General features: G+C 45.3%; 1 protein-coding gene across 6 annotated transcripts in view; it reads right to left on the bottom strand.

The window, feature by feature from the left end:
* Window positions 1-368: 368 nt before the first annotated feature.
* The window catches only part of LOC142585153 (beta-1,4-N-acetylgalactosaminyltransferase bre-4-like), a 187268-nt gene continuing 174493 nt past the window's right edge, over window positions 369-13143 (bottom strand). For 4 of the 6 annotated variants that reach the window (XM_075695682.1, XM_075695684.1, XM_075695685.1 and 1 more), the window contains one exon: window positions 369-2245. In XM_075695682.1, coding sequence (XP_075551797.1) covers window positions 2116-2245 — 130 coding nt within the window. In that variant the 3' untranslated portion in view covers window positions 369-2115. Of the gene's footprint in view, window positions 2246-3866; window positions 4081-4782; window positions 4914-13143 lie in introns of those variants that run through there. The other 2 variants (XM_075695686.1, XM_075695687.1) reach the window with 2 other exon arrangements.

The following is a 13143-nucleotide window of genomic DNA, read 5'->3' as shown; positions in this document are numbered from 1 at the left end:
AACTTCAACAAATCTCTGATCAATTGTCGTTCAACATTTCATAAAAACCTTTTTACTGTTAAAAACAATTGACGCTCATTCTTCATTTCAGATTCTACCGTTCAATATCTCAAAAGTTTGCCCCATTATTTCGAGAGAAACATGGCTCCCTACTTTTCTGTTGGGAGCACTTTGAGGCCATTTGCATTCTTGTAAATGAAATTGTGTGTACAGCTACAGATAATTGCACTGCAACAAGGATGGTTTTCATAGAATTTGTTGCAACGAAGCACATAAACGGGCATGCAGAATGTATAGTTGTTCCTCCCAAAACCGAGTTGCAGCAAGGTGGTAAGGGCTTCATTTCTTTGGAAAAATGTGTCAATCAGTCAAGGAAGAATTAAACAGGCTTTATTATAGTGTGAATAATTTTGTTCTCATTCGAAACAACGTAATAAATATGCAGCAGCAATTGAAAACACTTGCCTGTCGTATTCTGGAAGTGTAAAAGTATTGGAAACAATTGGGAGGGTAATGCCTACCGAGGCATCCACATAAAACAAAAACACAATCGACAAAGAAGCACTAAAACACCTCCGCTTCGTATTTTTGCAACTAGCAATGTAGAAAATGTTTAAAAGGACAGTCACTCAGAACATCACAGCCACTGAACAAGATTAAGTGGGACTTGACGCAATGAGGGGATACGCACATAAACTCTTGTCTGAACATGCAGAAACTGCAAAAAGGCATAACTCTGCACAGTGGTTCTCGGTAACTTGGCAGACATTACAGAACAACCAAAACAGGTCTTCAACAAGCGGGGATAACATGTCCGTTATGCATGTACAATCTGTTCCACTGCACTTCATTAAAGTAGCTTGGATTCATGGGGCATCCATAAAAGGCAATGAACAAGGAATATAATCTGCTTGGTGCACTGTGTAACTCTTGCATATCCTTAAATAATTATAAGAAAAAGAAACAAACAATGTCTTGAAAAACAATACTGGCACTAGCACTTGGATCACGGATGCATGCACCTCTTGCTGTTGAGGGCAGCATGGAACAAAAATCACATTGAGAGTGTCCTTCCATTTCTTTCAGCATCCTGACATCCGGTTCAATGACAACCGTCTGTTCAATGCTGAACAGATGATGCTTGAATACAAGCACCATCCGTTCTAACGTAGAAGCACTCATGGTAGATACTGTGCTACATGAAAAGAAAAAGCAGAAGTGAATGGCAGAGGGAAGTACCTAACATGATCATCTGGCTTAAAAGGGTTTCCACATAAAATTGTAAATAATATACTACAATCCAGAATCAAGAGGCGCACGTGAAAAAAGAAAAAAAAAAGCGGTAAACGCCAATTTTTTCATTAGAAGTTGGCATGGGTAAACACCATAGTGCCATGTATATAAACCAGAGGTGATGTGGCAATAAATGGTACCCGACCTCTGCAACGAGCACAGCGAAGGTCTACGAAAGGAAGCAAAGACACAGGGCATGGCAGAAGCTGGATTGGCAGGCATCAAGAGTTCTGGTGTATAACAACCATATTAAAATACATGCGCTTGTCTAAGAAACACTAAAACGAAACACATATGACTCAATGCACTCTCTGCGACATAAAAGAACTGAACGCTGCGAAGGGGTTTCCTCACAGAATGACACGGTTCACAGAAACAACAAAACAAAAGAATGTTACGTGGATGGAGATTGTAGCGTGGATTGTGAAAAAACAGTCCTATGTGTGTTTGCATATCAGCCACTGAAGTCTTGCACGCAGCAATTGCATGCATCTTGTGACACTGAACAAGGCAGGGGAAAAAAAAACACAGCCTGCACTGGTCACACTGTTGACACACGTCCACTCTTTCGCGTTTGATCAACATGTGGCACCGAATGTCTTGCCTGCACCCAGTTGACATGCTTGCTGCGGCATTTTTGGGCGTCGGTCGGGGAACTAGCGGTAGCATTCCCTTTTAGGTGGCACAATGGGTTGCGACTGTGGCGGACTTGCGCAACGTATGACTTGAAAGGCAGAGCAGCAATCTCCAAGGAGTAAACGTGGAAGAATGTGCGCTAGTGCAGTTTCTTGAACAAAGGAAGGGCTATGAACACTGGCGAGGTCATTTGCCTTTCAGGTCTGCAAGAATCCACGTGTAGAGTTTCTTAAACACAATGTCCACACGTTCGTAATTTACACTGTTGATGCCATCCTTTCTGTAGCGTAGCTTCCCTTTGTACAGAAGCTTGTACCTGAAAAATAAATTAAACAAGGGCATTGATGTCAAAACGGCTGCAAGAGACAACATTTAGCCACAGGGCAAACTTTTTTTTCTTGTATTGTTAATGCGACCAGACCAGTGATACACTTGTACTTTAGTGAAACGAAGTTGCATAATGAATAGTGTTAAAACCAATGAGCACAATGAAAGTAGACGCACATACTGATATGAACAAGCCTAGAGTTGAACTCTTGTGAGCGAAGCATGAAAATGAAGAATGCCAATATACAAGGACTTGCATTTGCCTCTTGCATTTGCATCCTTACCTCTTACTTTCATCCAAACTTGGTACTCAGAAATGCAGAGTAGAAATAAGTCCTTAACCCTTTCAGCGTCTGGTTTACTTTCAGGGGTGACGTGCTTTTTTTTCGATAACATAAAACGAACGCAGTGGTTTATTTTTGGTTATGCAGAAGGGCAAGAACGACATGGAAAATGCACTCTTGGTATAGTCCTCACATTCCTATCTTACGTCAGTGACACTGAAAGAATTGAAAATCATAACAGACACCGTGTAGAGAGTTCGCAGTCAAGGCCATTCTGAAGAAAGTTATCTTTCTCTGTGGCTCCGCCTGTGTGACTTCTGAGGATGTGTCAGCCTTTTGCTGCTACGCTCATATACATGTATATTGAACTGTGAGAACACAAAAGTTTGCTTTGCCTATAAATTATAACACATTCCACCTTGCATTTTTCATTCTGTTGTAAGCTTTGGCCAACCAGGTATAGGACTCTGTTCTTTGTATGCAATAATTTGACATCTGTGGCATTACAAAATATGCGGTAGAAACCACCAATGCAAGTCTAACATTCAAAAGAAAGTGGAAAAGCGCCCCATCGTCTTATATAGTGCTCTGACAAAATTCAGTTGTCTGGCCACTACAGGGTGTTAGATACGGGACCTTTTCCTGAGCCTCCTTCGAGTTCAGCAGACCACGTCGAATCGCACCACAGCTAATTAAGGAGCGCAGAAGGACGGATACCACATTCCCGAGGCGCAGCACGTGCAAACAAGTTGGCGTCCTCCACCTCGTATGTTGCAGCTGGAGCTATTCACTGCTTGACTCTTCCTGAAAGTGAAGCGAGAGCCTGGCACTGTTGCAGGTAAAGTGGGTCCCGAAGCAAGACGGCTGTAATGCACCGTGAAAACCTGGCAGCGTCGCCCCAATCCGCCTATTGTGACGGCGCATTGCAAGTCAGCAAGGCAAGACCGCAGGGCGAAGTAAGCCCTCGGACAATTGAGGACCAAGCAGCCGAGTGTGACATTCGCACGGGCGCCTACCATTGGCCGAAAATGACGACACCTGAGCGGGCTCGCCGATTGGCCGAAAATGGCGTCACATGAGCGGGCTCGCCCATTGGCCGAACGTGACGTGTCTTCGAGACACCGAAGGGCTTAAAAGACACAGACCGAGAGCATTCCTAGAGCATTCCTTGATTCATCTCTTTCGAGCTTCTTGCCGCGGGCCGCAGCGTCCGAGTTGCTGCCGGCCCATAATGACTTTAAGACTTAATTGACTCTCACTGTAAATAATGTAAATAAACCTTCGAAGTGTTTCATCTCAAAGTCCTCCTCAACTCTTACAAGGGCAAGGAAAAAAGCAAGAAAGTGTCGCCATTTTTTTTATTGTTGTTGCCATTGTAGACGCATAGACTTCGGGAACGATGAGCAAACGTGTATTAACACTAGTTCAGGAGTGCAAAACTAGCAGGTCTCAGCTTGACATAATAGCGCTGAATTCGTTAATGATGCGATCAAATAGGCAGGAGTGATTGGGAGCATGGCAGCAATCCACTGTTTGGTTTCTGAAAAGTGAAATGGTACAACCACAATGGGTGCAAGTGATGAAGTTCATCGAAAACTTTGTTCTGCGACTACTACGCGGTTCGTACTGGGCAATTCCATTTGCGATTGAACATGCATGTCAGCTTGATATTTCTATTTTTACTTTTTCCTTTTAGCGCTATGTAGGCATGCTAAAGCTGCACAGAATCGAAAATTTTATTCCCGAAAAGCATTCCCACTATGCAAAAAACTTTGAAGGTGACGGCGTGAGCACCCTGCTACTGCTTATTGCAGTATTTGCCGACTCCATGGGCACAACCTATTTGATGCTAACTAAAAAGTTGTTGAAAAACTTTTCTATTCATTTTTGTGCACTTGAATGTAAATAACTTTCATGTGATTTTTATGTTGTGCACAAAAGAAAAAAGAATATTAATAAATTCTGAATATGGCCCAAATGAGAAAATTTTTGTAACTTTTGATGTACCTTTGTGCGTTTTCTATTTCTTTCACACAAAAACTTGAAGAACGTTTCGAGCATAAAACATTGTTTTTGCAACATTTCTGCAAAAAATTGCGTTCCAGAAAAGATAAACAAAAAAAAGTTAAACAAGTTCTTCCAAAAAGCTCATCTTCAAAAAGAAAGAAAGAAAACGAGAAACCTCTGGATCAAATTAAAAAAAATTTGGATGGGAGTGCGTTTATTCAAGCAAAACAAGAGTGCAATATTATGCTTCCTCATTTCCTTTATTCACATGACGTAACGATATATAATGAGACAGAGTGGCTGATGTTGAGTATGCTGGCTGAAGTGTCTCGAGGACTCTTTGCGGTTTGTTAGCAATCACTCTCTCTAAAGAAAAAACAAGGAAAAACAAAACAAAGGTAACAGTTGCTACAAATGAAGGAAGGTCTACCTGTTTTTTTTTGTGAGAACAGTGAACATGTTTTTTACTATTATTTCCCGGGATGCAATGCAACAAGAGAAAAACTCTATACTACTTGTGGTGCTCGAACTAAGTTATTGCTTGTCCTCTGCCGTTATTACTTGTGGTTTAATCACCATCAGCTGGCTAGCGGCAGTTGTCGCAACGGACAGCCTGCTTGACTGATCGTGGGCATACGACCACACGAATGCATGACTAGATTCCTGCCACACGCAGCACCAACTTCCACTCTGCTGTCTTCTGCTGACGATGCTCCTTGGCGGACGCAGCAGGTGCATGAAGCAGGGCCACATTCTTGAGGTTGCCGCCAAGTTGGGAGACCATCTCATGCATCGATTGAATGGAGGCGGCGCTTCCAGAGGCAAGGTTATGCACGGAAGGTTGGTGCTCAACAAGTCCACCCACATTGTCACAGGCATTCTCTACATGGACTGTAGCAGAAAATAGCCGCTTCACGGACGTGTACTTGCTGTGGCACTAATCGTACAGTTGGTACTTATGTAATGGCTTGCTGCACCGTCACTGACGTAGGCGACGCGACAGCAGATGGGCGATTTTTTATCCAACATTCTGTGCACTCTACCCTAAGGCATAGAAGGCGTGCACTACGTTGTCATGCATGTCGTCGCTTATGATGGCAAAACCGTGTTGCTTTTCTCATGGCGAAAAGCAGAAGAAAGGGGGTTAACCGAGGGGCTCGATTTTTATTGATCATATCATGAGAAGCCAACGAACAAGGACACCAAGGAAAACATAGGGGAAATTACTTACACTTCCATATTGAATAAAAGAAATGATAAATTAATGGCAATGTTTGTGGATGAAAAAACTTGCCGCAGGTGGGGAACAATTCCACATCTTCGCATGGCACGTGTAATGCGAAAACGTGGGATCATTCCCCATCTGTGGCTAATTGTTTTTTAATCCACTTTCATTGCCATTAATTTATCATTTCTTGAATTCAATATGCAAATACAAGTAATTTCCCCTACGTTTACCTTGGTGTCCTTGTCGGCTTTTCTTGTTGTGGTGACATAGGTGAAGATGGAGATTTGTTTCTTGTGCCAATGGTACAGTTGTGCATCATTTGAGAGACTGACAATCCAGTTATGCACAAAATCAAAATGCAGAACAATGCTCCCGCACTGCTCGCATTTTTTTCTCTCGTGAATAGTTGTGGCGGCTTGGATGCAGTGTATGTATTCGTGTTGAATCAATTTGTTGAGCTCTTTCACAAAAACGGTTGGAGACGTCTTCTTGATTAAGTCGCCCCTTTCTCGAACAGCAAATGTGACCTCATCCTTGGCAACCATTTCTAGACTAGCCAAAGTGAGGCTTTCACTCCATGGGCAGCGCTCGCATTCACCCAACATACAATCTGCAGTAGGGGAGCCGCAAAGGAATAAAGCTTCCATGCCTTCCATGCTTTCCTTGCCGCTGACATTCTCCATTGCAGACGCAAAGGTTGACATTAGTGTAAAAAATGCTAACGCAAACCTCTGTTGTGGTGCGAGCAGCACACATTGACTAAAACTTTGACAGGGCGATGGCAGTTCTGGGGCGAGCTGCTTTGAACACCTGGAACGTCTTGTGGATAGAATGCGTCATTACTGCTTTGAGACAAGCCCTCTCTTGCCGTTCGTGATGACTTGCACAGCACCCTTGTTTGGGCTCCGCCGAGAGCACCCAAATCTATCCTTGTAAAAGTCTAGTGCAGCTAGCAGATCCGATGGGCTTAACCCTGATCTCGTGTATGGATCAAAATCTGACCACATGCCATCCTTACACCAATTTCGAGCCTTTAGGAGCATGTATGTTGTGACAGCCGGGATCTCTTGAACACGTTCTGGTGGCATGATGGTTAATAGGTGGAGGCGCTCTCGGTAGTACCTTGAAGCCTTGTATGCTTGCTTCAAGATATTTAACCAACCAGCGTATGCCCAACATTCTGTCAGAGATGAATCAGGTGTACCGACGCTTTCGTATTCATGGCTGAGCATATTTCATCACCAAGACACTTTCAATCTTGGCCCTTTCTCTCTTTAATATAGTTTACTGGTTTTGTGAGCGGAAAACGGGAGCTTCAATGGTGAAGCATCAGAAGTCATCAATCACTTCCTGAAGAAATTCCTCTTCTGCTTCATCACGGGTCTCAATAGATGGACAGCATTTCTTTGAGGCATGTAAAGCAATGCTGGCAGACTTCGTCGGTGCCATGAATATCCTCAGTTCCTGGCAGCAACTTCCACAGGGAGGCAGCATCCAAAACGTTCAGGCAACGAACATATTTTTTTTTAGCAATCGTCTTGTGAACGTGCAAATAATCAACACAGAACATTCAGATCGAGCTATGAGCCGCACGCATCGAATGTTATGAACAGCTACCCCAAGTCTAAACATTTGTACTGAACAGCGCTGCACTTTTCCTATTTTTTCTGTGCTGCTGTCGTGACTGAGACTCCGGAATGTCTCGCAGTTTCATGTTTTATGAACAAGTACGTACTGCGAAAATGCACGGACCCCGCTGGTTCTCAAAGGACGAAGTCTGGCCCCACCAGCAACTTCTGCTGTTCTCAGCATGGAAGAGCACATTAGCAAGCCACTGATAAAATGAGATAAATTAGGCAGCTTCGGCAGCTTTTGGCTCAGTCAAGCTGTACCATACTTTTTCATATAGCGAAAATGCAGGGGTAAAGCTCACGGTAATGGAGGAAGACATTATCTGTGAGCGACGCAGAAATTATGTGATAGTGGGAAACAAAACAAACAGCTCGGGAAATCGCAGCTTTTTTAGAAAGGTTATTTATGCACAGTGCGCATCACACACAGTGGTGCCGAAGAAGGTTCCATAATCCATCGGACGTGGGGGATGGGGAGGGGATGCAGGAAGCGAAGTAGTGCCCGTGACCGCCATAACGGCGCACCTGTTGATAATGGAACCGCTCAGTCAGTTACGGATAAGCCAAATCTTGCCTTGGTTCCATTACAGGTGCTTTGCTGGGTGCACCAGGCAGGTTTTGGACAAGTCAGCCAAAACATGCGCTTGCAATGTCTCGCATGCTGTTGACAAGCAAATAATAGAGACGCAAGTTTGATGCCCACAGAAGGTACACAGTGTCTGCACGTAAATAATGCGACCACAAATATAACCTGGAGGAAGTGGGGGGACTTTCGGGCCTTGAGCAAAAGAAGAAAAGATATGAATACAATGCTAAGTGATGTCACAAAGAAACAGAAAATGACAAATAAAAGCAGCTACTGTTAATTGCCAATGCAAAATAAAGTGAAAGGACAAGTGCATGCACAATTACTTGTCACTGCTGACATCTTCACGACTGTTGGCGACAACGGCGTCGTCCTCAATGCCACCAAAGCTATTGGGCAGGCAGCTCTTCAAGAACGCCTGTGGCACAACAGAGTACAGCAAAGCCTGCACCACGTGCGCTCACTGTGCATTCATTAAGGCACTGTGCGACTTCAGAGACCATTCATTTGATTCGCCTGCACAGGCGTAATGATCGTCTTGCTTAAGGTTGCAAATAATATGTCGTAAACACATTAATGTGGCATTACCATTGTCCTAAATAAGGAGAACATAGAAGGTGTAAAATGTAGTGGCAACTCCCAAGTGTCATGCTCTTACGCGAGCCACAGAGGTAGCACGAGAGAAAATAAATTGACAGAAAAACAAGGTGCGTTATAATCGTGTCACGAGGTGCCTTCAGAGGCCAAAGAGTTAGGCAAAAAAACTCCTGCTATATTCATGCAAATATGGTATGTTGGTTGAAGTATGCATTAGTACTTCAGAGGGTGCCAGCGCATATGCAAGACACAAATAAAATATAATACATTTTTGGCAAAAACAAGCTACTACAGCGAAGTTCTTTTGCAGCAAGGAAATGAGAACTGTAGACTATGTATATTGCAAGGCATACTAAAACAAGCAGAAAATGTTTTTTACACAATGCACTTAGTTTGTACTGTACTCAACTGTGAAGTCGTAAAACATTGCATTAAGCGGTAGCAGGAAGCCCGCGGCACCACCTTCAAATACTTCTTTTGGCGTGCCGAGAATGCTTTTCGGGAGTAAAATGTTTGGTTCCGTGCAGTTGAAGTATACCTACATAACGTTAAAAAAGTAACAGACGAAATAAAATTATCAAGTGGAGATGCACGTTTGATCTCTCGTGGAATCACCTCTACTGAAGTTAATAAAATAACATTGTCGGTTCAGAAGAGAGGTCTCGTTGGCCACCGCAGTCTGCGAACACAGTATATGATAAACCTGAAGCCGCTATCAATGGAAGCTAGACTATGAAAACAAGTGAATCACTGGCAGTCACGCAAGGACTGCCTACAGTCACCAGCAGTGATTGCTGGCATGCACCTCAGGTACCCAGTGCAAGCCACTCATTGCCCGACGACAATGTCCAGCGTGCCTAGTTCTACACAACAAATGCCTTGGACACCACCAATGATGTGCTGCGGGATGTCATAAGTGACTAGCGACCTTCTCCGGATGAGAATCTTAACAGTTTGCTAGCAGTCATAGTTTCTCATGAATGAGTGTATTAATTGAATAATGGTATGACCTGCAGTTAATTGATATTACCTACTTCCTCTTTCAATTTTGTTCACCCCAAAGCCAGCAGTCGACCTATATTCCTCATTTATCTATATTACGGTAACTTGTAGTACATTGTTAATAGAACTGCAAGGGTAGTCCCCACACGAGACTGGTTTAGCCAAACGATTTAGCCACTTATAGCAGCTGTTTTTATGTGCAGTTTCAGTATTCAGTATCTGGACCTAAATTCAGTATCTAGACCTAAAATTGAATTTTTTTTTTACACACACATTTGCTGGTGCTATCACCCAAGAACCTAGAGGGGCTGCTTAATTTCAGTTGCAGCCACTCCAAGCTAATCAAGCAGGGTGTAGCACTCTCCTGCATTTGCAAAGTTTTGATAAACAAGTGAATAGAGCAAGGTTTCCCAGATTCTCCAAATCTTGCGAAAAAATGGAAAGTCGACAAAGACGAAAGAACAACTAACAAAAGACAAAGTGATTTCAGGCCAAGAAGCGCAGTTATTCTCTAAGCACACAAGCTTTCTTAAAGGGACACTAAAGCGAAACAATAAATCAGTTTAGACTAATGGAGCATTGTTTGAGAACCCTGCAGGCAGTCATTTTAAAAAAATAGTTTGATTATTAGATGAGACTGAGATTATTAGATGGACTGAGCTGTGTAACACGGTGGACGGACAACTTCATCGACCTTCCTCGTGGAAACTCCTCAAACATCTGCTTGATAATACCACCACCCGCACCACCCAACAGGATCGGCTGCAGAAGCTCCTTTATACGGAGACCCTTAAGCAAGGTCCGCAACAGGTGCTTGACTACCTCTGCGCCAGATATATCTCCAGGGGACAAGTCAGTCCACACAGCAATTACATCGGTAGCCCCAACTCTACACTAGACGCCGATTTCAGCGTATCTGAAATACATGCCGCTCTACGCAAGCTTAACGGTCGTTCTGCTCCAGGGCCAGACGGGGTCACTAACAAAAGCCTTCGCAATCTCGATGACGAGTCCGTGTCCCATCTGACTGACTACATCAACGATTGCTGGTGCAGTGGTGCCCTTCCAGCCGCCTGGAAGACTGCCAACGTTATCCTAATCCCAAAGCCTGGCAAACCATCTAGCCTCAATAACTTGAGGCCCATCTCCCTCACTTTATGCGTAGGCAAGGTGATGGAACACGCCTTCTTAGCACGCATCAACAGTCACCTCGAGGACAACTCTCTCTATCCCCACATCATCATTGGATTTCGCCCTCACCTTTCTACTCAAGACGCTATGTTGCAGCTCAAACATCAAGTGCTAAACAATCGTTCCTGTAACATGAAAGCCATCCTCGGACTCGACCTCACTCAAGCCTTCGATAACATTTCCCATGCAGCTATCCTTGACCAGGTCTCCAACCTCAACTTGGGAGAGCGAGCATACAATTACATCCGTGACTTTCTCTCCAATCGCACGGCTACCCTCTCGGCCGGGGATTTACGATCAGACCAGCTTCCCCTTGGCAGCAAAGGCACCCCGCAAGGTTCAGTGATCTCTCCCATGCTCTTTAACTTAGTCATGATTGGCCTTGCCAAGCAACTACAGCAAGTCGACAATATCAACCATACCATCTACGCCGACGACATCACCATCTGGTCGTACCGAGGCAGTGATGGTCAAGTGGAATCAGCCCTCCAAACGGCGATTGACACAGTTGAAGCCTATCTACAAGGGACCGGACTGCGCTGTTCGCCGGCTAAATCAGAGCTGCTATACAAGCCCATTCAGCGGGGTCGCCCTCCCAAACACCAATCTGATCACCGACCCTGTGACGCCATCACCCTACACCTTCAAGATGGCAGTCCTATCCCACACGTCCCTAGTATCCGGGTTCTCGGTCTCACCATCTCTACCAACGGCTCCAACGCCTTGGCTCTCAACAAGATCTGTGCCCAATCTCAAAACACCCTACGACTTCTTAAACGTATATCTAACCGACGAGGAGAACTCAAAGGAGAAAGCCTTCTCCGACTCATCCAATCCTTTGTCATATGCCACATTACCTACGTTGCTGCGTACCTCAACTGGTACTGGGCTGAGCAAAACAAAATCGACACCGTCATACGAGGGGTCTACAAGCAAGCACTTGGGCTCCCGCATTGCACCAGCACTGAACTCTTCAACCAACTGGGAGTTCACAACAACCTTTCCGAACTCATTGAAGCCCAACAACGCTCTCAGCTTGAACAGCTCACCCTTACTGAAATGGGGCGCTTTATTCTGTCCACGCTTGGCTTCACCTACCATCAGCAACAGGGCCCCAAACGACCGATCCCGTCCAACATCCGTAGCTGGATCTACATAGACCCTATCCCTAGAAATATGCACCCTGAATATAACAGGGCCCGGCGCCAAGCTCGGGCCGGAGCTATCATAAAAGTCCTTGCCCACGTACCTGGCGTCACATTTGTTGATGCAGCCCAATACTCCCATGGCACACGATTTGTGGCCGTCGCCACACGCGATGGAGTCCTACACCACACCTGCAGCGTCACTACCCCCACTGCTGAGACGGCTGAAGAAGTGGCCGTCGCCCTGGCCACTTTAGATCCCACCTGTCACACCATAGTGTGTGACTCTCGCTCAGCCGTTACTAACTTCAGCAAAGGCCGCATTTCTCCCCAAGCTCTTCGGATCCTCTGCCAGGCACCACACTCTAAAGACAGCATAATCTCCCTAACATGGATCTCCCATGCGGGCCCTGTCCACCCACACCTCCCCAATCTCAACGAGGTCACCCACTCCATTGCGCGAGGCCTAGTCAACCGCGCCGGAGTCACTGGAGATGAGTTGGACACCAGGGACAGTCTGACAACTTATAACGATCTCGTTAAGGCCTTTTACCTCAGTCGCCGAATCTTCCCCCCGCCTCACCCAAAGTTCAGCCGGGCGCAGGCTACCACCCTGCGTCTACTACAAACAAACATGTACCCTTCACCCGCCCGCCTCCACCTTATATTCCCGGACGTCTACACTACCCCCAACTGCCGGTGCTGTGGAATTCACCCGGCTACGCTTCCGCATATGCTATGGGAGTGCCCAGCACAGTACACACAGACTAACACCACGACTCTCTCGTCGAGGATGCATGGGGCTCTGCGGAGCTCCGCCCTCGACGACCAAACCTGGGCGACCCAGCACGCCCGCGAGGCGGTGGCAAGGCAAGCCCTCGACGTCCCTTCGTGGGAGGCTTAGGCCCGGCCATCATAAAGTGCTGGTTCTACAATAAATGTTTATTCCTCCTCCTCCTTAGATGAGAAAATGAAGGTCCAAGTATCAGTATTTGAATTTCGCGCTGAAACCCCAGCGTCGGTACGTCAGTGTGACGTCAGGGATTCCAAAGTATGTTTTTGCATTTGGGCCGCATTGGCTGAATAAAGGTTCCCGAAACTTGCCATGTTTAATAATTGGTTCCTTTAGAACACAATGTAGTCAATCTGTACTGCTATGTATAATTAGTAGGCCCTAGAAGATGCCGTCAAAATCCAAGACGTCACAGCCCCCAGG

This window comes from Dermacentor variabilis, chromosome 6 (assembly GCF_050947875.1).
Source record: "Dermacentor variabilis isolate Ectoservices chromosome 6, ASM5094787v1, whole genome shotgun sequence".
Taxonomy (NCBI): Eukaryota; Metazoa; Arthropoda; class Arachnida; order Ixodida; family Ixodidae; genus Dermacentor; species Dermacentor variabilis.
This window is presented reverse-complemented; position numbering and strand designations above follow the sequence as displayed.